Below are 25,787 nucleotides of genomic sequence, written 5' to 3'. Positions count from 1 at the left end.
TATTACAGTCTCTCTCACTGTTGTGATGGTATTTGCACAGAAATAAAGATAACAGGGGTAAACTAACTGACTTATTGACTGACTGTGACTGACTGACTGATTCACTCTCTCTCTCTGAGTGTGTGTGTGTGTGTGTGTGGGGGGGGGGGGGGGGGGCATGTACCTCAGTCACTATATTGGTATATAATAATCAAATCACTATGCACAACAGCTGTGTATGTAGCGGCAATGTAGCAAGTCCTCGGTTATACTTGTGAACTTGTTTACTCACTCTCCTTTCTAACCTGGTATAGTACACTTGAATCTGGCACACACAAGTGACAAGTTTTCAGTCAAATGGGCAGTGGCAGAGACTTGCAAATTTAGTTTTTAAGTGTACATAGATGGCAATCTCAGAGATGACATCATTGGGCCATCTGGTAAATTTACAGCAAATATACAGAGTTCATTTCTGATCTCTAATGCAGTTACCCTCCTTCAATCTTTTGCATAGATACAAGTTGCAGCATAGTATCTGGATGCTGATGCTCAAGCAAAGTGTGCCTCAGAGCATTCTGCAATAACACTATGGTCAGTATGAACATTGCCATCTAAGTTGACACCAGGAAAACTGGTTTCTTGCTGGTGATTGTAAATCCAATGCAGCTTGGCCTATAACTGTGAAAAGACGGTTTTCTATGGTAACAACATACCTTTCCCAGCATTACTTCTTCTGATGCAAATCGTAGCTGCATTGACAGTTCTTAGTTGCTATGAAAAGGATGGTGATGAATTTTTGAATCATACTGTCACGAGACTTGGATATCACATATCACACCAGAAACAAAGCACCAGTCAATGGAATGCATCATTCACAATCCTCAACAAAATCACAAAAAGCAAAACAAATTCCAGGGACAAGAAAGATTATGGCTACAGTGTTTTGGGATTATAAGGGGGCCCTGCTCATCGACTACATGCCTAGAGGTGAGACCACAAATAAAGCGGCCTACTGTCAAGTGCTTGAACAACTTCTCTGGACCATTAACAACGAGCAGAGCAGAATGCTAACCAATGGAGACATCCTTCATCACAATAATGCACATCTGCATGCAGTGGGACAAAGGACTTGCTTCAGCAGTTTCAGTGGTAAATGTTTCACCATCCGCCATACAGTCTAGATCAGGAATCCCCAAACTATTTTAGACAAGTGACCCCTTACCTCAGACCCCCATGGCCAAATTACCTACTTTTAAGATCAACCCCCTTATTCATAATGGTCCGCTAACTTAAAACAGCTGCTACTTCCTACAAAAATATTAATTATTCTTAGTACACGTAACACAACATAAACAATACAGTACCTACCTATCTTGAAAGTTTTAAATAAGAACTTGTGTTAATTTAATAGGGGTCGATTTTGAGACCTCGTCGACCCCCAAAATCAGTTTTCCTTTATGTCGATCCCTAGGAATCCCTGGTCTAGATTTAGCCCCAAGTGATTATCACTTATTACCCAAACAAAATGATTTTTTGAGTGGACATCACTAAAGGAGTGTTGATAAGCCAACTATCAGTGCTTAACAAACTGGTGGCACCTGAGTATGCAAAAAGGCATAAAAAAAGCTGGTGAAACGGTAGAAGTGTCTAACTTTCAATGGTGGCTATGTAGAGTAGCAGCTTGTATATCAAACTGTATGTAAAATAAATTTTGTTTAATTATATCAAATAAAAATTTCTATAGGAAAAAAAAACTTTACTTTCCAAATGACCCTCATAGTTAAAACTTACTTTAGTCTAGTTAGTAAAATATAAAGTGATGTTATAAAACTGCCTTCAGAGGTGAACATAAATCAACAGCTGCAACAAACAGTCAAATTATTACATACGAAATGTAGTTTCTTCTTCTTCTTCTTCTTCTTCTTCTTCTTCAGGTCTTTGGGGAATTAGCAGAACTCTTAAAAGTGTAATTTCTCTAGCATTTTTGTAAGAGCTACTCAGTTTGAATGAGAAACCATTCTTTCATTACTATATTCACAACATAAGCTGGCAATTATTGAGGTGCTGCAGGAAGCAGATGCAAGAAATCCCAGTGTGCCACAAATACTACTATTGTGGTCCAGAAAGCATATAAACCAAAAATGTACCTGTGTTCCTAGGCTATCAGACTTTACACACAAAGGCGATGATACTTAAAAGATTTTATATAGTTTAAACTGAACTCTTTATTCCTATAAATTACAGGATATTACTATACACTGCCACTGAGGATGATATTGTTTGCTGAGATTGGCACTGAGTAAAAACACGATAAAGCCTTCCAGTTCTACATTTCCTCCTCTCCTCGCATCCCATCTCTCATGAAAGCTAAGTTATATTGCCTGTATAATACAGTCACACTCAGGAGGTAAAGGAAACAATCTTTAAATCTGACAATGGGTAGAAATTTTTAGAAATCTAGAGGAGCGAAAAAATAGAGTGAAAAAAATTAAATGAAAAATAACTAAAGCATATGCAGTGTTTTTCAAATAACACACATATATTTTACAAATTGTGTAACAGGCAATTTCAGTGAAAATGTTCATGCTTACAATTTTATTGCAATTGACTTACAGCTTTACAGAGATCCACTATTTAATTAAAGAACAATGTAACAATTTCCACTGGTTTGAATTAAATTTTGCTAGAAGTTTATGTGCCATGTACTTTTCATCTCATTCTGTTTCATTATATTCTTACAGTGATCTTTTATAAATGCGTGAATACTAATAAGGTTGCAGCCAATTCATACTTGTTTATTTGTACTCTGTAAACCACACATCTTGCACATTACCCCACAAACATGTCTGAAGAACTATGGACCCTTTACCCAGGTAGTCAATTAGTGCAATTGCTGCAGTCTTCAGTTTGAGAACTGTAAAATTTCATTAATATAATGTCTAGAGTCAGCTGGCATTCCACAATATCAGAAGAGCCAAATTATCTATTCATCAAAAGTAAACCCTCTCAATAAAAGTATAGACAATTTAACAGGAATCTACTGAGGAAATTCCTACACAGTCCAGACATGCAATGACCTTACATGTAGTCACTGAATAAATAAAGTATGCTTAACTTTTTGTGGCTTTTACATTTTTCTTACTTGGCATCCTATACTCACTCTGTGTACCTGTTGTTACTACCGGAGCAACAAATTTTTAATTCATCAATGACATATTTTTGGATACATGATTTCATCATCACCGTCTTCTTCAAGATCTTTTCCACTATAATTTTATTCTTCTCGTAGCAGTTTGTGAGCAATATCACATACGTTTTGGCTGTGTGGTAGCAGTTTGGAGGCACGAGCTGACAACTTTTATTGATAGTACTTTTTATTTTCATTCCAGTTGGCTGATATTGCAGAAAGGGAGACGAGGTACCCTCCACCACTCACCGTATGGTGGATTGCGGAGTATGTATGTAGATGTAGATGTAGAAGCCATTAGTGTGAAGTAGTGTTTTCTTCTCGTGATGCCCAGAGGCAACCAAGGTAACTTACTGCACTATGTGTATTCAGCCACTAAACATACTGCTGTACCTGACTGGGCAGCCTTTCGTATGCTGTCGGCCCATAGGCCAGTATGAATCATGATGACAGGTACAGGCTTTCGCAGTGTTAGTTGTTAACAGTACCCATCCTACAGGCCAGCAGCATTTATAGGACTGCCCCAAAGGCACAACAGTACACAGCTTGATGGCACATAATGCACAGAATGTGACACAACTCAAGTTACAGTGAATGCTAAGCTTTAAGGATGAAAAGTTATGCTTCGTAGCAAACATGCTTCGACACAAAGGAAAAACCACAGCCCCTACAAAGTCAATAATTTAAATTACTCCCTTTCACAAACTGTGTGTAAGAAATGGTCATCAGATAAAAAGGATGACACTAACTCTTTGGCTCACCATGTTGCAGTTCTGCAACATACCAACTGAATCTTAGAACATGAAACACACATTTTAGCAGTGCTGCAACATTCCCCTGTCTTTCTAAGTTCTTAGTGATTCTATCTTATGGCTTCAATGCAACTGCTTGTCATTTGTTTTCCAAGAACACGTGCATCTACTGTTAACAGTTTTCAAAGAACAAAAATAAGATATTTCTATTTTATACAATTTGTTAGATTTAATTATGAAATTATATCGTTTTAAGTATACAGGGTGCTCTAAAATTCCCCTTATAACATTCTGGGACTTGTAGAGGGGACTGAATAGATAATATTTTGAATTGGAACCCATGTCTGGAAATGTACTATTTCCATGTTACAACCTTTTGAAAACATGTTGGTAATGTAGCCACTTTTACAAGTAATTTCTTAGCGGTGACCCAGTACGTCACTTGTTTTACAATTCCACTTATTAATAAACAAAGAAACAAAAGGGAAATTTAATCAGTTTTCACAAACACAGTTGTTTACAGTACAGCATCTTCCAATTCTGGTGTGTGGCATCTCCTTGGAGCAACACAGTCACCCCTGCTGATGGTGAAGGTAGCCCTTTCTTGAAGCCCTTGTGTAATTGTGGCGAAAAGGGTATGCTATGAGCATCAGACATTGTGGATAACGATCTTGATAAAGGCAACAAGCAGCTCTTCAATTACTGTGAGCTTTGCCATACAGAAGGATCATGTAGGTGTATTCTGCAAATGTATACTCAACCATGTTGCTCTAACACTAACATATGTAAATGAGGTTCGAACCAGGTCAGAGGGGTTGGACAGATGTCAAATGACATCAGCCGATCGGATATATGCATCCCCAATATGACAACCCTGTTATATAAGTGCCTGGAAAACAGTTCCAAACAGCTGTAGGACGGAAAGATTTGTTCCTGGACAGGGGTTCCAGCTCAAAATATTGTCTACTCAGTCTCCTCTAGTCCTAGGAGTTTGTAAGAGGAATTTTAGGGCACCATGTATAAGAGAAGTTATTTCCTTGTCAAAGAAATGCAACAGTGCATAAGTATGGTTCTCATAAACCAATTAGTTCATTTATGACATCCAATATTGTTACAAGCTTCTTTAAAACATTATCTCATTAACTTAATCACTGAAGGCACTTGTTTAACAGAAAAGCTGTAGATTTAAAGCCCTATGAAATTGAGGACTTCTTGAACAACAGAGAGGGGAGTGAAGATGGTATGGACTTCTAAGACATAGTTATATGTTGTAGTACCTCTGCTTTTTCTGATTCCCGCATAGCAATAAATTATAGCAATATCTGAATATTAAATGCATTTTAGCACCTACAATAAAGTATGGCAAAGGTTCACATAATTTCCTGTACGTTCTTTTGTCTCCCTCTTTCTATGCTGGAGAAGTTAGTTCTAGTTTGTCACTACAAGCGATAAGATATTTTTTGTTAACTGGTTCGTCATTATCAGATATCCGCAATTACAAGAATGCATATGTAAGTGGTGGTGTGCTTAACATTACTATAAGAGAAGAAATGTGTTTAAATGCAAGTGCACACTCAGAATGACATTATGAGCCTAGGAAAATAGAAACGCTAAGGTAATTTGAAAAGTTTTGCTATATCTTCTGTGTGTTATCAAGGCAAAAGAATTTTGTTTTTCCAGAACCATATTCATAGAGGACCAGGGTAGACGTGGCATGATATATAACTATATACATTATATGGGACAAATAAAATTTAAAAAATTGCACGCTGTTCATACAAAAGAACTAAGGCAGCAAAAGAAAGAGAGACAGGAAGGAATATCATAACCTCTAGCAAGCAATATTCTAAGAAATCAGAATTACCACCTGCTATTTGATAATTACTTTACATCAATTCTTTTGTTCGAGTACTTGCACCTAGAGGGTATCCTTAGCCTTGGTACTATTAGAAGTCAAATTCCAAATTTTAAAATGCCAGATGTGAAGGAATACAGAAAAAGGGACATGGGTATTTGGTAAAGCATGTAGCTGCCGTCAGCGGAGCCAACATTTCTGTGGTCAGGTAAGAGTGATGGGAAGGTAGTAAATTTGGCATCAACATTTGCACTGATACAATAAATCTCACAGGAAGTTCATTTCTCTTGACAGGCCATTTATTCTTGGTGAAGGCAAGTAGTGAGGAAAGGCATACAGAGAGAGAGAGAGAGAGAGAGAGAGAGAGAGAGAGAGAGAGAGAGAGAGAGGGGGGGGGGGGAGGGGGGGCCGAGAGAACAACGAATTCAGCAGAGTTTCAGCTTTACTTGGCAGAAATATTATGCAAACTAAATGCAAGAGTGTCTGATTGTAATAATACAAGACATTAATTAGATGAGAGTACGATTACAAAACAAACACATAGGTGGCACACAGTATTTGCCACCAAAACCTGTACATTAAGATAAAACTGGTTACTGACCAACATCGTCTAACAAGAGGATTACATGCAGTATCCCTAAATGTACAGGTTATGAACAGACCAGGTGCACAAAGTGTAGTGTTGCACTTGGTTTTACTTACTTATTCCTCAGCTCTACCGCCCTTGAAGGGCCTTGGCCTGCATCACAATATCCTGCCATTCTATATGGCCCATGGATTTCCATCTCCATCCTCTGACAACCAGCTTTCTCATTCCGCCTTCCATTCTGTCCACCCATCTCTTCACCCATCTCTTTCTGGGACGTCCCTTCCATCATCTGCCTCCAGCCTTGCCATAAAAAAATCTTCTAACCTGTTCTGTCTTTCTCCATTCTGACCCCAAGTCCTGCCCACTGCAGCCTGCTTATTTTAATGGTAGTGACAATGTCAGGTTCTTCAAAATGTTGTTCTAATTCGGCATTTATAAGGATGTGCCAACCTTCTTAATCACGTATTGGGCCGTATATTTTACGCAGAATCTCTCTCTACCAAATGCTAAGGATCCTGCCTCCATTTGCAGTCATGGTCCATGTCTCAGCACCATCCATAACAACTGGACTTATAATTGTTTTGTAAATGAGGATTTTAGATTTTTGTGATAGAAGTGAGCTCCTAAGCATAGGCAGTGTGGCAAAGTAGCAACTGTTGCCTGCTGTTATTCTAGCTTTCACCTCACTGATGATGTCATTCGTCTCCGTGATAGTCAGTCCAAGGTACTTTAAGTCTCTCACCCTTCCAAACTCCTTTTCAGCTGTCCTGAGATTTGGTTGGTTTTGCTGGTTTGTCACTGCCATATATTTGGTCTTTTCGACATTGATAACCACGCCAAGCTCCCTTATACTGCTCTCCAGTTGTTGATAGGCATCGGCCAACACAGCAGTGTTTCGTGTGAGTAATGCCACATCGTCTGTGTAGGCTAGGTACTGCAGTGAACAATTAGAAATGGTTCCTCCTCTATTTAACTCATATCTGAATTGTGACTTTTTCTAGGCCCTTCTTCACTTCCACTTCTCTGGAGATTTTGCCCTTTATTTTTACTTTGACAGCTGGTTTCACTGAGTGTCATCATAGTAAGTTTAACGAGCTTCTTAGGTGTTCCAGCCTCTTCCATCACATTCTGCAATGCCACTCTTGAGATGCTACCATAGGCTTTTAAAACCGATATAAAGCTGGTGTATGTTTATTTGATGCTCGTAACATCTTTCAAGTTGTACGTGTAATGTGAATATTTGGTCAGTTGTTGACCTATTTCATCTAAACCCACTTTGATAGTCTCCAATTCTCTCTTCCGCATACAGAGTAAGCCTCCTAGTGAGGATCTTGGAGAACACTTTACATGTAGTATTTAGCAGCGAGATTCCTGGGTAATTCTGGAAGTTTAATTCATCTCCTTTTTTATGTATGGTGCACATAATAGCCGTTTTCCACTCCATTGGCACGCTATCTTCCTGCCAGATGCTCAATATTAATTTACGTATTGCTTTCCACAGTGGTTCCCCACCATATTTGAGAAGTCCTCCTGGATCTGATCTTCTCCAAGTGCCTTGTTGTTTTTTTAAGGTCTTAATTGCTTGTATCACTACCTCCAATGTGGGTTCTGGTGTTAAGATCTCTGGTCCATAATAAGTTATTTCTGCCAGTTCTTCCTGTTCTAAGCCTTCTACTTCTGGGTTCAGTAACTCTTCGAAGTATTCTGCCTATCTGTTAAGTATTTTATTACTCAACTCTATCAAATACCCTTCTTTACTACTACATATATTTGTTCTGACTTGAAATATGGCCTTACCTTCTTTAATATTTTGGTACATTTCACTTACTTGCTTCTCTTCTCCCAGCTGTTCAATTTCTTCCAAATTTTTTGTTTTCTCATGCTCTTTTCTTCTGTCTGCAACCCCTCTTAGCTATATGCTGCTTCTCAGTATATTTATTTAGATTTGCTCTAGTTCTTCTCTGAAATAATTTCATTCATGCTATGTTATGATAATTTCATTCATGCTATGTTATGCTCCTTAATTCTTCTCACACATTCTTCAAACAATCTGTCTTCCTTTGAGCCCGTGTGTGTCCCAAAACCTCCCCAGCTGCCTCGAGGATTGCAGTCTTACATCATTTCCACATTATTTCTATATGTTCATTTGATGTGTCCGAACCGTTCTTAATGCCCCCTTCTATTTTCATCTGATATGCTCTCTGTATTTCTTCTAACGTCAGTTTCTTAATGTCAAACCTCTTCTGTTTGTGGCCTTTTTGTTTACTAAATAGTGAGATCCTTTGCCTGTACTTAATTTAATTCTCCCTAGATGATGATCTGAATTTCAGTCAGCTCCACATTGGCGGCTAACATCCACTATGTCCGAGCCATGCCTCCAATCAATCAATATATGATCTATCCGATTTCTAGTTTGTCCATATGGTGAAGTCCATGTTTCTTTGTGTATTTTTTGTGTGTCAAACAAGTGCTGCTGATACTCATGTTTTTACTTAGAGCAAAATCTACAACCATAATTCCACTGTCATTTGATATTTCATGGAGGCTTGATATTTCATGGAGGCTGCCTCTTCCTATAGTTGGCTGATAAGACTCTTCTTTTCCTATTTTTGCATTCAAGTGTCCTATTAAGATCTTAACATCATGTTTGGGAGCCTGATCATCCAACTGCCTTACCTTGCTATAAAACTCATCCTTCTGTTGTTCATCTGTCTCCTCTGTGGATGCATGTACAGTCAGACATAAAAACTGCCCGCGGGCTGGCCGCCACAGAGACCAAGTTCGAGTCATTCACTTAAAGTGGCCAATAAATCCAGCCGCCCCTGACACTGCTAATTCCGTCAAGCTGCACAATCTGGCAACACTGTAAGATGCAGAAGTGTCAGGAGGAAGTGTCGTCTACTTCCAAGATGTTGTCGTGTTGTGTAAGCTCATGGTCTAGTGGTAATCGTCATGCATTTTAAGCTTATAGTTGCTTGTTCACGTCCAACTGTATATTTTTTTCCCAAACATTTCAGCCCTGATTGAATACCGAAGGAAATTCGCTTCACATTCTACCCACCAGTAATAACAAATACTTCCAGAAACAATTCCACAGGACAGCTCGTGGCTGCGTCACGTTTAGAACAGCTTACGCTCGAGCGTTTCCTCGTGCTGCAGTGGCTACCAGTCACTGGCCAGACACCACCCGCCACCTGAAGTCGGGCATGAATGATTTTCCACATTAAGAACCTCTCAACTACTGATGTAAGCGATGGATTATCATTTAACCATCATGCGACATTTACATTCAACACGCAAGGTTCAGAAGTCTGGTTTAGGAGTACTGTATGCTCTAATCTAAAACAACAAAAATCAATTGAGTAACTATTATTGTAGTTTTGCTAGAACGTCATCAGGTCACTCATTGAACATTCCTATGCAGTACTGTTACTGGAGACGAGTTATGATGCCTTTATTGTTAACTTCCTAAGAAGAAATGAAAGGCTGTTGATCGGAGAAACAAAACTATCCAGGAGATTGATAGGGACATCACCTCTTAGGCACTGGTATTGATAGGGAAGTCATCTCTCAGGCACTTGTCCCTCTGATCGTATACTCTTAAACTTATACGTTTCCCGCTCTTGATCGGTCAGCCGTCAAGCCAATTCATTCCTACAAGAAAATGCTCTTCAAACTACACCGGTTTAATGACATCGTTAGAACCAATAGGTTTCTACAGGTGTAGAACTTGTAAACTATTTTAGCATTGTCAGATTGTTTCACATATTGTGAAAGAATATACTGTTGCTGATTGATTTCTCTTTGATGATTACTCTTGTGTTCAATAAACTAAATGGAAACACAATTAAAATATTCACTATATTAATACAAATTAAATTCAATTTACTACAGAAACATCATGATGGCAGTCTATCTTATTATAACATTGGAAGTTGATTGTGCCTATTTTAACATGAATTAGTAGGATATTACCAACTTTTTACTTCAAAAAGGTCTGTATTTACTTTATGTCCTATATCATATTCAAGTATTATGAAAATGTGGCAGTTCATAGATAAAATTATGAACTCACAACAACAAAAAATATGTCAGTACAAAACAAAAGTGGTATTATGAATTCTGCAATACCATAAGGTTTTCACTGTAAGGGGTACTGAAAGTAGCATTTTACCCCTGCGTTATCTTACGATTCCTTTATTGAGTTTCTATCTGTCTGCTTGTAGCTCTGCTACAAAAGAATTAAAAATATGGCTTTCAGCAAGTCTCAAAAGGCGAACAAAAGCCACTTGTACCTGGTAGGCAAGCACGTTACCTCGGAGCTAGTGAAGAGGTGTGGCCAATGTGTCTTTCTTATTGGTCCAGTAGCCGCTATTGCTGATAAATTGCAGCTTACGAGAGGAGAGTAGCTCTATTTCCCTTGTGGAACAATTTTCGTGGACTCAATAGTATTAACTGATATCATTATATCACATCTCAAGAGAAAATCACTCGCATTATTCAACGGAAATGACACGATAATATCAAGTGAATTTAGCAGGATAGTTCCATGCCATCAAGGAAGTAACTCGTCAGTCACGAGGTGCCAAACATATTCTGCATTGTTGCCAAGTTTCAGTTAGGTGGTGGTTGTTGGGATGTTTAAGGGGGACTAAACAGCTAAGGTCATCTGTCCCCCATTCCAAAAACAGGCGCGACATTAAGGCGCGGAGCAGATAAAACCCCAAGGGGAAGGAGACTCCCCCCCCCCCAGGCACTAAAGAACACAAATTAGGCAACAAACACTACAGACACGAAGACACCAGACAAAAGAAACGGAACAAAAGAAGATGATCGGAGACTGGTTGACTGACCACGACAAAAAAAAAAGGGAAAGAGTCAACCAACCGACGACACACTAAAATCGGCAACCAAATACGAGAGACTCGAGGACAAGAGACACACAAAGGGAAAGGAGCAGGATCTCCCTAAATGGAACAACAAAAAGGACTACCACGGATAAAATTTAAAACGTCATCAGTCACGGAGGCATTGTCGCTTAAAACCAAAGGCAAAGTGCCCGGGAGATTAAAAGACTGCCGGAGGGTGCGCAGTCGGGGACACTCCAATAAAATGTGGGCGACCGTCAGCCGGGACCCACACTGACACAAGGGGGGATCCTCCTGACGCAAAAGATGGCCGTGCGTCAGGTATGTATGGCCGATGCGCAGCCGACACAGGATAACAGAGTCCCTGCGAGAAGACCACAGGGAGGAGCGCCACACATCGGTCGTCTCCTTGACAGCCCGCAGTTTATTAGGCGCCGTCATGGCTCACCACTCAGCAGACCACACCCCAAGCACCTTACGGCGCAGCACCAGCTGCTGATCGTAAGCTGTGAGGCCGATCTCCAAAGCTGGGGCGTCGATCGCCCCTTTGGCCAGCCTGTCAACACGTTCGTTCCCCGGGATGCCAACATGACCTGGCATCCAAACCAAGACCACCGAACGACCAGAACGGGCAATGGCGGAAACAGACTCCTGAATAGAGGACACCAGAGGAGAAGAGGGATAGCAGCGGTCGATGGCCTGAAGGCTGCTCAGGGAGTCACTGCAGATGACGATGGGCCTACCTGAGCAGAAACGCATATGCTCAAGAGCGCGCAAGATGGCCACCAGCTCTGCAGTAAAAATACTGCAGCCAGCCGGCAAGGAGCGTTGCTCAACATGGGCAGCGTGAGCAAAACCGTAGGCAGTGCGACCATCAACCAGGGAACCATCAGTGTAGACAGGCTCACAGCCCGGAAATGAGGCGAGGAGCGCAAGAAAACGGCGACGGAGGGCCACAGGCGGAACCGAGTCCTTGGGTCCCTGTGCCAAGTCCAGACGGACGGACGGCCGGGGCAAACACCAGGGAGGCGTAGGTGCACGGACCCGGAAGGGAGGCAGAAGAGGGAATGACCCCAGTTCCGACAGCAGGGACCGGACGCGGACAGCTACGGAAAGCCCAGACCTAGGTCGCCGTTCGGGCAGATGGAGGACCATGGCAGGGAAAAGCAGGCGACGATTGGGATGGCCTGGCGAGCAATGCACGTGGACAGCATAGTCGGCGAGGAGCCGATGGCGGCGAATCCGCAGCGGGGGAACCCCGGCCTCCACCAGTAGACTATCCACGGGGCTGGTGCAAAAAGCGCCAGTTGCAAGCCGAACCCCACAGTGGTGTATGGGGTCTAACAACTTCAACACTGAGGGTGACGCAGACCCATAGGCCAGGCTCCCATAATAAAGCCGGGACTGCACAAGGGCTCTGTACAATCGCAGCAGCGTGCAGCGATCTGCACCCCAAGACGTGTGGCGAAGGCAGCGGAGGGTGTTGAGGTGCCGCCAGCATTTTTGCTTCAGCTGAGTAATATGAGGAACCCATGTGAGCCGGGCATCAAACACGAGTCCCAAGAAGCGGCAAGTGTCCACCACTTCAAGCAGGTGGCCGTCGAGGTAAAGGTCAGGATGAGGGTGGACCGTCCAACGCCTGCAGAAGTGCATAACTCGAGTCTTGGCTGCAGAGAACTGAAAACCATGAGTCAGAGCCCATGTTGCTGCCTTGCGAACGGCGACTTGCAGCCTGCGTTCAGCGACTCCCATAGTCGCGGAGCTAAATGAGATGCAGAAGTCGTCGGCATACAAAGAAGGAGACACCGACGACCCCACGGCTGCAGCCAGACCATTAATGGCCACTAGAAATAAGGAGACGCTCAACACCGAGCCCTGCGGGACCCCATTTTCCTGTATATAAGATGAACTACAGGCGGCACCGACTTGCACTCGGAAAGAGCGGCGCAATAAAAAGGTTTGAACAAAAGCCGGGAGCCGACCACGAAGACCCCACTCATGCAACGTGGCGAGGATGTGATGCCTCCATGTGGTGTCATACGCCTTCCGCAGATCGAAAAATACAGCAACGAGATGCTGACGTCGAGCAAAGGCCATACGGATTGCAGATTCCAGCCGCACCAAATTGTCCATGGCAGACCGGCCCCGACGGAAGCCACCCTGGGATGGAGCGAGGAGACCGCGCGAGTCAAGGACCCAACACAAATGCCGCCCCACCATACGTTCGAGCAATCTGCACAAAACGTTGGTGAGGGTAATGGGACGATAGCTGTCGACCGCCAGTGGGTCCGCACCAGGCTTCAAGATGGGGACAACAACACCCTCTCGCCATTGCGACGGGAACACGCCTCCACTCCAAATGCGATTAAATATCGCAAGAATGTGCCTCTGGCAGTCCCTGGAGAGATGCTTCAGCATCTGCGCGTGGATGCAGTCTGGTCCTGGTGCTGTATCAGGGCAATCGGCGAGGGCAGCGAGGAATTCCCTCTCGCTGAAAGGAGCATTGTATTTTTCAGAACGACGCGTGTGGAATGAGAACGACGCGTGTGGAATGAGAACGGCGTCCGCTCGGCTCGCTCCTTTAGAGAGCGAAAGGCGGGGGGATAGGATGCAGTCGCAGAGCTCTGAGCGAAGTGCGCGGCAAGCCGTTCAGCAATGGCGGCAGCATCCGTGCAGACAGCGCCGTCCAAGGAGAGCCCAGGGACACCCATAGGGGTCTGGTATCCGTAAATCCGCCGGATCCGGGACCACACGAGCGAGGGGGAGACATGGGAGCCCAGGATGAGACATACCTCTCCCAGCACTCCTGCTTACACCGGGACACCGGTGCAATAAGACGACGGGCGAAGGCAGGGAGCCTCTTAAAGGTGATGAGGGTCTCAAGAGACGGGTGCCGCCTATGACGCTGGAGAGCCCGCCGACGGTCGCGAATAGCCTCAGCAACCTCCGGCGACCACCAGGGTACAGCCTTCCTCCGAGGGAGGCCAGAAGAATGGGGGATGGCAGCCTCGGCCGCTGAAATGATGGACGTGGTTAAAACACGGACCACCTCGTCAATGTCACCCTGTGGGGGAGACTCAATGGTTGCAGCGGAAGTAAAAGCCGGCCAGTCAGCCCTATGTAGAGCCCAGCGGGGCAGGCGCCCAGAAGAATGACACTGGGGCAGTGACAAATAGATGGGAAAATGGTCACTACCACACAGGTCAGGATGCACTCTCCAGTGGAGGGATGGGACAAGTCCAGGGCTGCAAAGAGAGAGATCGATGGCCGAGAACGAGCCATGGGCCACACTGAAATGCGTGGGAGCACCGGTGTTCAAGAGGCTAAGGTTGAGCTGAGCCAACACATGATCCACGGCCCGACCACAGTCATCGGAGACAGTCCCACCCCAGAGAGGGTTGTGGGCATTGAAATCGCCCAGCAACAAGAAAGGTGGCGGCAGTTGGGCTATCAGAGCAGCCAGGACACGCTGCGCGACAGCACCATCCGGTGGAAGGTAAATACTGCAGACGGTAATAGCCTGTGGCGTCCACACCCGAACAGCGACAGCCTCTAAAGCTGTTTGTAGAGGTACAAACTCGCTGTGAAGAGAGTTAAGGACATATATGCAGACGCCACCAGACACCCTTTCATAAGCTGCCCGGTTCTTAAAATAACCCCGATAGCCACGGAGGGCGGGGGTTCGCGTTGCTGGAAACCAAGTTTCCTGCAGAGCAATGCAAAGGAAAGGATGAAAGCTGATAAGTTGGCGGAGCTCAGCTAGATGGTTGAAGAAACCGCCGCAGTTCCACTGGAGGATGGTATTGGCCATGGATGGGAAAGGCGTGAAGGAACTGGGGAGGCAGATTACGCCTCTGGGGCCCCTGCTGCTACTGAGTCACCACCTGTACGACAGCCAGCCAATGCGTCCGAGGGACTGGCGAGATCCATGTCCTCAGCGGACGCCAGGATCTCCACCTCATCCTCAGATGCAGAGCTTGTAGGAAGCGGTGGAATGGGTGCCACCGCAATGTCGGTAGCCTTGGGGAGTTTCTTCTTCTTCTGCTTCTCGCACTGCGCCTTGGGTGGTTCAGGCTGGGAGGGCGTCACTGGGTCAGTCTCAGGGACAGACGACGACCGTGTGTCCCGACGACCAGGGCCTGGCGGTTGTTTGAGCCACTTGCGGCTGTTGGCTTTGGAACCGGTCGGAACGTGCGAAGGGAGGTCCCCAAGGGACCCCTTCCTTACGAGAGTAGCCGAAGAAGTCTTACGCTTCTCCGGCTGGGAAGGGGGGACTGATGTCCCCGATGGTTGGGGGGGTGTTGCTCCTGAAGTAGATGGAGCAGGAGCAACAGGAGGTTTAGTGCCCCCCACCATCAAGGGGGCAGGTTTGGGACTTCGACGCTGAGAGCTGACTGGAGCGGATGGAATTGTAGAAGGAGTGACAGTTGTGGCATAAGAAGCTGTCATGCGCACTGGATGAAGCCGATCATATTTCCACTTCGCCTCAGTGTACGTCAGGCGGTCGAGAGTCTTGATTTCCATGATCTTCCGCTCCTTCTGCAGAATCGGACAGTCTGGCGAGCAAGGCGGATGGTGCGCACCACAGTTCACACAGATTGGAGGCGGCGCACAGGGATGATCAGGATGGGATGGTCGACCGCAATCACGACAGACGAGGTCGGAAGCACAGCGTGAAGACATGTGGCCGAACTTCCAACACTTGAAGCACCGCATCGGGGGAGGGATATACGGCTTGACATCACAACGGTACACCATCACCTTGACCTTCTGAGGTAACGTGTCACCCTCAAAGGCCAAGATGAAGGCACCGGTGGCAACTTGACGATCCCTCGGACCCCGGTGGACGCGCCGGACGAAATGGACACCTCGGCGCTCCAAGTTGGCGCGCAGCTCGTCATCGGACTGTAAAAGGAGATCGCGGTGAAAAATAATTCCCTCGACCATATTTAAGCTTTTATGTGGGGTGATAGTAACAGAAACATCCCCCAACTTCGTACAAGCTAGCAAGTCTTGTGACTGGGCAGAGGATGTCGTTTTTATCAACACCGATCCAGACCGCATCTTGGACAAGCCCTCCACCTCCCTGAACTTGTCCTCTAAGTGTTCGACAAAGAACTGAGGCTTCACAGACACAAACGATTCCCCGTCAGCTCTGGTACAGACGAGATACCGGGGCGAATATCTTTCGCTCTCATTTATAGCCTTTCGTTCCTCCCGTGGTGTGGCCAGGGAGGGGAACGATTTGGGGTCATACACATTAGCCTTAAAGTGAGCTTTGGAACGCTTAGAGACTGCTGACGGCTGGCCGCCAGCGAGAGATGATGTACCACGCTTCATTGCGGGTCATCCGCCCTGATGCCACCTACTCCGACCAAGGGCCCTCCCCACGGGCGCCACCCAGCCACAGCAAAGGCCACCTGGCAGGATGGCCAGTGCCGGGAGTCCCGATGCCCCAGGGAGATGGGCATCTACTCCTTGGCATACGTGGGGAGTTAACGGCGCAGGCATCAGTAGAGCGATCCCTGTGTTGTCAGGGGGCTACAACCAAGAGGGTACATGGCGGCCCCACCACAACGGACTGGCTACCGTGCTGGATCTTAGGTGCAAAAATGTCCAAGGTCGTCGTCGCAGTTAAAAGCAACACTGCAGAGTGCAGCGTGGTAACCGCACAAAGTGACGTATCCCCGCCCAAGAGACGGAAAACGAGCGGGACACCATTGCAACGACGAAAAAGTTGGCTAAAGGTCTCAATGCACGACGGATACAGTGCACCATGTAAGGCGCCCGTCCCCAATTGGCTCGCTCTTCGTAATAATTTAGAAAGATGGAGGTCAAACCCGACAGGGGACCATCACATAAGGCCGAAACATTTGAGACTCATTTTAGTCGCCTCTTACGACAGGCAGGAATACCGCGGGCCTATTCTGATCCCCGAACCCGCAAGGGGGAGTTTCAGTTATACTACCAGGAAGGATACCAACTGATTTGTTCTGTGAGTGACCTCTGAAGTGACTATAGCTTTGTCTCAAACCTGTGGGTGACAAGGGCTGGAATATCCTCATTATATGTCAATGAGTCTTATTCGTATTTCTGTAACTAGGTTTAGGGGCTAGAGTGTAATTACTTGTAATATATCGAATTGGGGGAGGGGGGGGGGGGGTGTATGTGGCAAAGATGGACATTTGCGTCTGACGCGGAGCATGTGTAGATAGATCCTGCAAGGAGGTTGGCCGTTGTGTCCCGATAGTGCAATGGTCAGCGCATCTGCCTAGTAAGCAGCAGGTTCAGGTTCGAACCTCAGTAGGGCACAAATTTTCATCTGCCTCCACTCCTGTATTTCAACGTCTTGTGACAGTGTGGACGTCTGTCCTTTGATATTTAAGATGCAATTGTTTTCTGAGGAAATACAGGTGATTTTCGAACATATGTCTTGCCATCTAGGTAACGGGACTAACGGCATCCATTCCTTAGTCATTGCTTTGTGATGGTGCTAACCTATGTCATATACATGCAGATAAGATTGTAGCACATATTTAGTCAAGTAACGAATGGTCAGTATACAAGTATTTACGAACAGTAGAAGCAAGATTGCAGCGAGCTGATCACTTAACCAAGTGCAACAAAGAGTACCTGTGTAGTGAGTCATTTCAGCTGCATAGCTGATGGCAATATTTGTCAAGCAATTCACTGCAGAATTAATGTAATACCCGCATGATGATCTCTGTAGTCATACTGTATCATTAGCAGCTTGTGAACGGAGTACTGTGTTCATTAAATCACATTACTCAAGCTGATGCCAAATAAAGATAAGTGATGATGCCACCACACTGTCTGTACTTAGTCACCGCTAGATAATGTGCACCACAAACTGTAAGCAGGTTGACAGAATAACACCGCCACATCCACTGACAACCTGTACTATCACCGCCACATAGTTGTTACTCGCAGCGATTACAAGTTGCTGATGTTTGTCAAGAATAGCAGAAAGCGAATCATGAATGTGAAGTTCCACTTGCATTACGCCTAGGACAGAGAGAATCCTAAATAACAGTAAGAGGTTACCCAGCGAAGGGAAGAGACCACGTATTGTCTCGAGTTCTTGCAGTGTGATATTAATGTAGTTGCTGATGGTTTCACACTAATGGGTTCTTTTGGCTATCGGAATACTCATATGGGAATTATCAAAGTGTAATTGCTAGAACACTCAACTACCTTAAAACCACCTCATTTTGGATTGAATACGACTCGGAAAGCAATCTTAATTTGACGTTTCTGTCCACCTCCTGACGACTTACTGAATAAAGTCTGAAGTACTGCATAGGAATGTTCAATGAGTGACCTGATGAATGTTCAAGCAAAACTGCAATAATAGTCTCTCCATTGATTTTTGCTGTTTCGAATTAGAGCATGCAGTACTCCTACGACAGACTTCTGAACCTTATCTGTTGAATGCAAATGTCACATGATGGTTAAATGGTAATTCATTACTTATATCAGTAGTCCAGACTTCCTTAATGTGGAAAATCATTCATGCCAGAATGATCTTTGCTGAAACAAGAATATCTTTTTTTGGCATATTTTTCGCAAAAGCACTTGCTCCACACGCAGTTCAAATCTTTCAAACTGCCCCCTCTGCATTCTCCCCTTTATTATAACAAAAATGAATATTGTGTTGCAGATGTTATACCTTTTTTCACCTGTGATCCAATTTTACAACACTTAACCATAGCTCATAATTTTCAAGTAGGTAAAATCCAATGCTCAACTGCAAGATGACAACTAGAACTTCAAATTCGAAAATTACACTTGAGACACACACGGACAGCGTCACACCGAGTTCACCTGGGCAACACCCAATTTCAGGTGGTGGGTGGCGTATGGCTGGTGGCCAGTAGCTGCTGCAGCGCGAGGAAACGCTCGAGCGTAAGCTGTTCTGATCAAACCGCGGCCAAGAGCTGTCCTGGGGAATTGTTTCTGAAAGTATTTGGTAATACTGGTGGGTAGAATGTGAAGCAAATTATCTTCAATGTTCAATAAGATCCATAACTTTAGACGAAGGCCGAAATATCTGTGTGTGTGCGTGTGTGTGTGTGTGTGTGTGTGTGTGTGTGTGTGTGTGTACATTTGGACGTGAACACGCGACTATAAGCTTAGAATGCACAACGATTACCACTAAACCATGGGCTCACACAACATGACAACATCTCGGAAGTAGACAACCCTTCCTCCCGACACTTCCGCATCTTACAGTGTTGCCAGATCGTGCAGATTGCCGGACATAGCATTGTCAGGGGCGGTCTGTTTTATTGGCTACCTTAAGTGAACGACACTGACTTAGTCTCTGTGGCGGCCGACCGGCTGTAGTTTTTATGTCTAAGACTGTACATTTATCACTTATGTTGAAAAATTTTTCCCCTAATCTTTACATGGACATCTGTTCATTGATTACTTCGAAGTGCATTACAGCATGTTTCAGTCCTTTAGCAACCACAAAACCTGTACCAAAGGTATTTGCCCTCCAGCCACTATAGAAGATAGTGAAATATCCAGAGTTCATTATGTCACTTCTCTTGCACCTAATTTCCTGGAGAGCCAATAATTTTATGCAATAGTTGCTTACTCGCTTTAGCAGCTGGCATAGGGCTCCAGCTTGGTATAGGTTCTGCACATTCCATTTTCCTACGTACACATCACTCATCCTTTTTTTGTTTTCTGGGTCGTCATCAAATTATCTGTCCGGCTTATTCCCTTGTTAGCATTCGCAACAAATGCTTTTTAAGGGGAATATTGTTAATCTTCTGCTCAACCATCTGAAGGATTGCCCCTTACAGCTCGCAAGTAGCTGGCTCCATTTTCAGGGGAATATCCTTAGCCTTTGTAGATCCCTCTACTGACTGCAAGGCAGCAATTGATCGTTGGGGGCTCCTCTGCCTTTCTTCCAAGCCACTGGCCCTCAAACCTACTGGCTTTGGTCTGCCCCACCTACTTCATTTCCCTGGTACCCTCCATATCTGGAGAACATTCCCCTATCTGCCACTCAGGGAGGCGCCCAATGAGGGACCAGCAACCCCATACGGGCACTTGGTTTTAACAAAATAAGTTGTTATTTTCCAAGATCATGTTTAGTAAAACACCAGACATGCACTACATCATGCATAAAAATTGTGCGCTAACAACGAAACACTTCAAATTGCAATAAGAATTTTACTGTACATACAAAATTAATTTTTTGTTATTTCCCCCATCATAATGTGTACCAAACAACATAATTTTTTTATGTTATTTAAATATAAATAACCAAGATGCAAAGAGTAATACAAAAATAGAGTGGCAGCATCTCACAAAACAAAGCTAATCTCCTGCAGCAGTTTAACATCACAGTTGGTTTTAAAATGGAAAGTGTATTGGAATGCAAAGTGGATAATGATCTGAAAAATAATTCTATTAAGTATGACACATCGGGCTCTACAAGATAAAGCGCACATCGTGTGACACTACATATACAAAACATGTGAGGAGGAATTTTGAAGTAAGATACAATAATCATTAAGATGCCTTAAGAACTGAGCAACTTTGACAGATCAGTATTATGAAAATGATAATACTGCTGCTCACCCTATAGAGGAGATACTGAGTCGCAGACGGGCACAATGAAATGACTGCTAGATGTTTAAGTTTTGGCCAAATAGCCTTCCTCCAAAGTAGGAAACAGACACATAAGCAATCACATAAATGCAATCCACAAACACATGAGCACTGTCTCTGGTCGCTGTGGGCGAGCTGCAGGCAGCAACTGCAACTGCAACTGATGGGAACAGCAACCTGCCATGGGTGGTGGGCTAAGGAGCAAGCATGGTGTGAGGAGGGAGAGGGGTAGCAGGGTAGGGGTGGGAGAAGGTGTAGTGCTGCTTGAGGTAGTGTGCAGGGGTATGGTGGGGACAGGGTAGGACTGCTATGTGCCGTCAAGAGATTTGGGGGAGGGGGAGAAGGGGACCGGGAAAGGAAAGAAGAAGAGAAGGAGAAAGAGACTAATGGGTGCACTGACAGGATAGAAGGCTGTGTAGTGCTGGAGTGGGAAAAAGCAAGGGGATAGGTAAGTGGGGGACAGGGACTTACGAAGGTTGAGGCCAGAGGGTTACAGGAAAGTAGGATATATTTCAGGGAGAGAAACCACCTGCACAATTCAGAACAGCTAGTGTTAATAGGAAGGATCTAAATGGTGCAGGCTACGCATCAGTCACTGAAGCGAATCACACTGTGCTGAGCAGTGTTCAGCAATCGGTGGTCCTGCTATCTCTTGACCAGCTATCCCCTTCCCTGCTCCCACTCCCGCACTAAACAGCCTTGTATTCTGGGAATGCAGCCACTTGTCTTTTTCCCCTTCTCTACTTATTTCCGTTTCTGCTCTCAAACCTCTTGACTGTACATAGCTGCCCTACCCTGTCCTCACCATATCCTTGCATGCTCTCATAAGCAGCAACCTATTACCCCATTCCTACCCTGCTATTTCTATCCCTCCCTGGCCCATGCTGCCTCCTTACCCTAACCACCCACGCCAGATAGCTGCTTCCATCAGGTCCAGTTTCTGTCCGCAGTCCGGCCACAGAGGTCAGAGACAGTGGTCATCTCTCTCTCTCTCTCTCTCTCTCTCTCTCTCTCTCTCTCTCTCTCTCTCTCTCTGTGTGTGTGTGTGTGTGTGTGTGTGTGTGTGTGTGTGTGTGTGTGTCCAATTTTGGAAGAAGGGCTTTTGGCAAAAAGCTTAAATGTCTAACACTCTTTTCATTGTGTCTGTTTGTAACTCAGTGCCTCTCCTATACAATGAGTAGCAATCAATCTTTTTCATAATATTACTGTTATTCCATCCTTGACTCCATTGTTCAATAGATCAGTGGTAGTCAAGTATGTTCGTGATGCTTTCGTGATGCAGGACACATACTACCAGTAACTGAACTGCACCAAAATCCTTTAAGTGTAACATACACTTCTAAATGGGAAGAAATTTGGCTTACTTAAAGAACTGGAAATGTCTCTGCATAATATAAGAGCCAGAATATTTTAAATAAGTCATGAGTGGTTCAAGTATTTTCTTTAAACGCTTTACAAGGGCGCTACAATAAAGTCTCTTACAGTTTGGGATGATATGATACACGTTAAGTGCAGTCCAAGAACAGCTAAAGATTACTGTTATATTACACTGTATTTCAGTTGCCACCTGTATGTAGAATCGATACACCATACTCAAAAAATTGTTGAAAAATGAACATAATATTGGAGATATGTTTTTACAACAATAACAGCAAATAGCAAGTGCATAGCTGACTTTCATCCCAGGTGCATGAGGATGCAATAGAACATACAATAAGTGGTCATTACGCCAGATGACAGGAGAAGATGGCAGAATGAAGGAAACAAGTGTGTGATTTCAACAGTGCTATCAGAGTAAGAAGAGAGAGTGCAAAGTAAGACAGCTGCAGTTATTATTCTTTTTTACATAGTTAAAAGTATCAAACTTTTTAAAATCTTCCTGTACATTTTACCTGTAGATGATAGTTTGCTTGTGAAATATGGAGAGTGATGTGCTCTTTCCTTAATTTCATACAGTTAATCCAAATTCTAATATTTTACTAATATCTCACAACCATGGCCACAGTTACAGCTAACATTGACAAGTCTAAACTATGATACTGTTTCTCTGACAACAATATTTAAAGTCTACATGTAGAAATTCATAAAAGTCTACACATAGAAATTCATTAACAACTTATATATTACAGCCAATAGCTTTCAAAGCTAGCTCATTTTTAACTGGCAGACTTACCATGAACTTCACACTGTATGTATATGGTATAGATAACTTCTGATTTTTCTTCCATTCACTTGGAATTTCCATGGGCTCTTTAGTGGAGCAGTCAATTTTGTTATTTGGATGCTTTATACTCCGGGGAGTTACTTTTGCCGCTGTAAGAAGAGATACATTCTTATCAGTAATATCAGTTCCTGTACAAGTTTTTCTAATCTTTATCCCTCTTTCTTTGCTGCTTTTGACGAATAGAGGTTGCTAAACATTGATTACAATGATCAAATTCCACTCAGTTTATACTGATTAGTCTCACCCCATCTTTAAACACAGTGTTTCTAAAATAAATACAAAAAATGAGAGAGCTGGTAGTGTGGGTCATAACATGCAACTTTCACACAGCAACTCATATCTGCATTCCTTAGCATCCAGCACTACGCATCATGTAATAGTGTCACACACTGCCAGCAAGGCAAGCCTACCATACGAGTCGACATGTTAGTATGTCTGCAGTGCAATGTTTTCATTACTTTGTGCCGTCAACATAAAAGAGGTGGGGTGGGCATTTTATGACATTTAATTGCAAACAGTTACAAAAACTGCTCAAATTACACCCTCCTGCTTAAATGCTTGTCATGCAATGACATCTGAGCAATTGTCATACCCTTTCAATCTCCCCTGGCAAAGTGGGGCTGTATCTGAGGCTGCTACAATTCGTGCTATAAGCTACTCACCTGTCCTAATAGGTGTTTTGTACACAACAGGTTTCAGGTGTCTCCATACAAAAAAAATCGAGAGACGTCAAGTGGTGGGAGCGTGCAGGCCATGCCACTGGCCCATCACTCCCTATCCAGTTCTCAGCAGAGGTCTCATCCAAATGATTTTGCACAGCATGAGCTAAGTGTGCAATGCACCATTATGTTGGTACCAGACGCGCTTTCACAGGTATTAGGGACATGTTCCAATAACTCTGCAGTGTTTCCCTCAAGAAGGTTAAGTATCCGTTTGTGTTCAGTCGTTGGGGGAGTAAGTATGGACCAGTCAGATTATTATCTACCAAATCAACCCAAACGCAGACTACAAAGTGCTCTTGGTGACAACAAACAAAGAAGGCATGTGGATTTTCATAGGCTTACGAATGCTAATTGTGATTGTTCAACACACCTCCCCCACAAAGGATGCCTCATTCGTAAAAAGTACAAAGTGTGGGGATTCAGGTTGAATGGCACACTTCTCCATAAACCATTGACAGAAGTCAGTAACACAGAAAATCTTCTCAGTTAGGGAACTGAACTTTCTGAAGGTGGTAAGGGCACAAATCATCTTCATTCCAAACACACAAGAACATGGAATGACTTACATCCACATCTCGGGCAACACTCTGTAAGATTGTTGAGGGTGTGTTTTGTAGTAGTGCTAATGCCTTCTATTCAAACTCTGGTGTAATCATTGTGCATTGACAACCACATTCATCCACCCTTCACACCTGTATCACAAAACGAATGCATTGGGTTTCGATGTAGGTCTTAAATGCACACGTGCCATTACAACACCTTTTCGGTGGAAAACTCACCTCAACAGCACCTGTCTCTCTTTGGGACCTGTGGATGGCAGTGAACATTCATGGATCTGGCACTTAACGACTCAGAAACCGTTGAATGTAAAATACATTTCCCTCCATCATCCCGTGAGCACAGCAGACATGTGCCCTTTCCTCCCATGAAAAGCTCTCTATTTCCTGTCTGCTCCGCACAGTAGCAAACACAAGAGTGTTCCTGTTTCTTGATACATTGACGAGGGCAAACCAGACACTGCATATGTACAAGTGCTGCCCTCTATGCGGCATCGTATCAAACAGGCATTTGCAGCACCAAACACAATGCTTTCGCATCCCAGCAATTACCAGAAGAAACTCTGCGGCATTGTCCTGCCTGCAATACTTACTACCATTTCGACACTGATGGTGGGATGTATGCCTATCTTCCCAGCAGTGTGTGACGCTGTTAAATGAAACCTTAAAGCAAACACTAAGGGATGCAGACATAGGTTGCTATGTGAAAGTTGCTTGTTATGACCCACTCTACCTGCCCTCTCATTTTTTACATCCGTTTTAGAAACATCTTGTATGAATCAAACATAAGCACTTCTTACCACCACTCAGTATTCTGTCCCACAACCACTGAAAATGGGGCATACAGTTGGATTTTGCAAAGCTTTGGATAGGAACTGATAATTAGTGATGGAATAGTGTTATACATTTACTTGCATGTAAATTACAATTAAAACATTATTCCAAATAAAATATTTGCTTCTGGTGCACTACCATAATAATGTGTGTGTGTGTGTGTGTGTGTGTGTGTGTGTGTGTGTGTGTGTGTGTGTGGGCGCGCGCGCGCGTGCGTGTGTGTGTGTGTGGACGCGCGCGCGCTCGCGCCAGATTACTGTTAAAACACCACCGTTTGACGGTTAGTGATCTATTAATTATTGGTTTAATTTTACTTTCAATGGAGAAGAAGTTACATTGAACTAATGAAGTGACAAAAGAAAGAATAACATGCACTATCAACACTAAACCTATTAAAGGTTCAGTACTAACTAATTTAGAAAAAGGGTGGGAGAAGAAATAAACTACCCTTGCACTGAACTGATGTGATTTTAGGAAACTGTGAGATATAGGAAAGGAGGGCCAGACTTTGAAACTGTTATTCCTGAATGCAAGTCTCTGTTCTCTGCATGTTGCATTGTTATTTGACATTT

The 25,787-nt window shown here is 44.0% G+C and overlaps 1 protein-coding gene across 1 annotated transcript in view; it reads right to left on the bottom strand.

Moving 5' to 3' along the window:
- LOC124615277 (transmembrane 9 superfamily member 2) overlaps positions 1 to 25,787 on the bottom strand; it is a 141,519-nt gene that overhangs the window by 47,486 nt on the left and 68,246 nt on the right. The window contains exon 7 of the mRNA XM_047143032.1: positions 23,052 to 23,191. Coding sequence (XP_046998988.1) covers positions 23,052 to 23,191 — 140 coding nt within the window. The remainder of the gene's footprint in view (positions 1 to 23,051; positions 23,192 to 25,787) is intronic.

This window comes from Schistocerca americana, chromosome 5 (assembly GCF_021461395.2).
Source record: "Schistocerca americana isolate TAMUIC-IGC-003095 chromosome 5, iqSchAmer2.1, whole genome shotgun sequence".
Lineage (NCBI taxonomy): Eukaryota > Metazoa > Arthropoda > Insecta > Orthoptera > Acrididae > Schistocerca > Schistocerca americana.
This window is presented reverse-complemented; position numbering and strand designations above follow the sequence as displayed.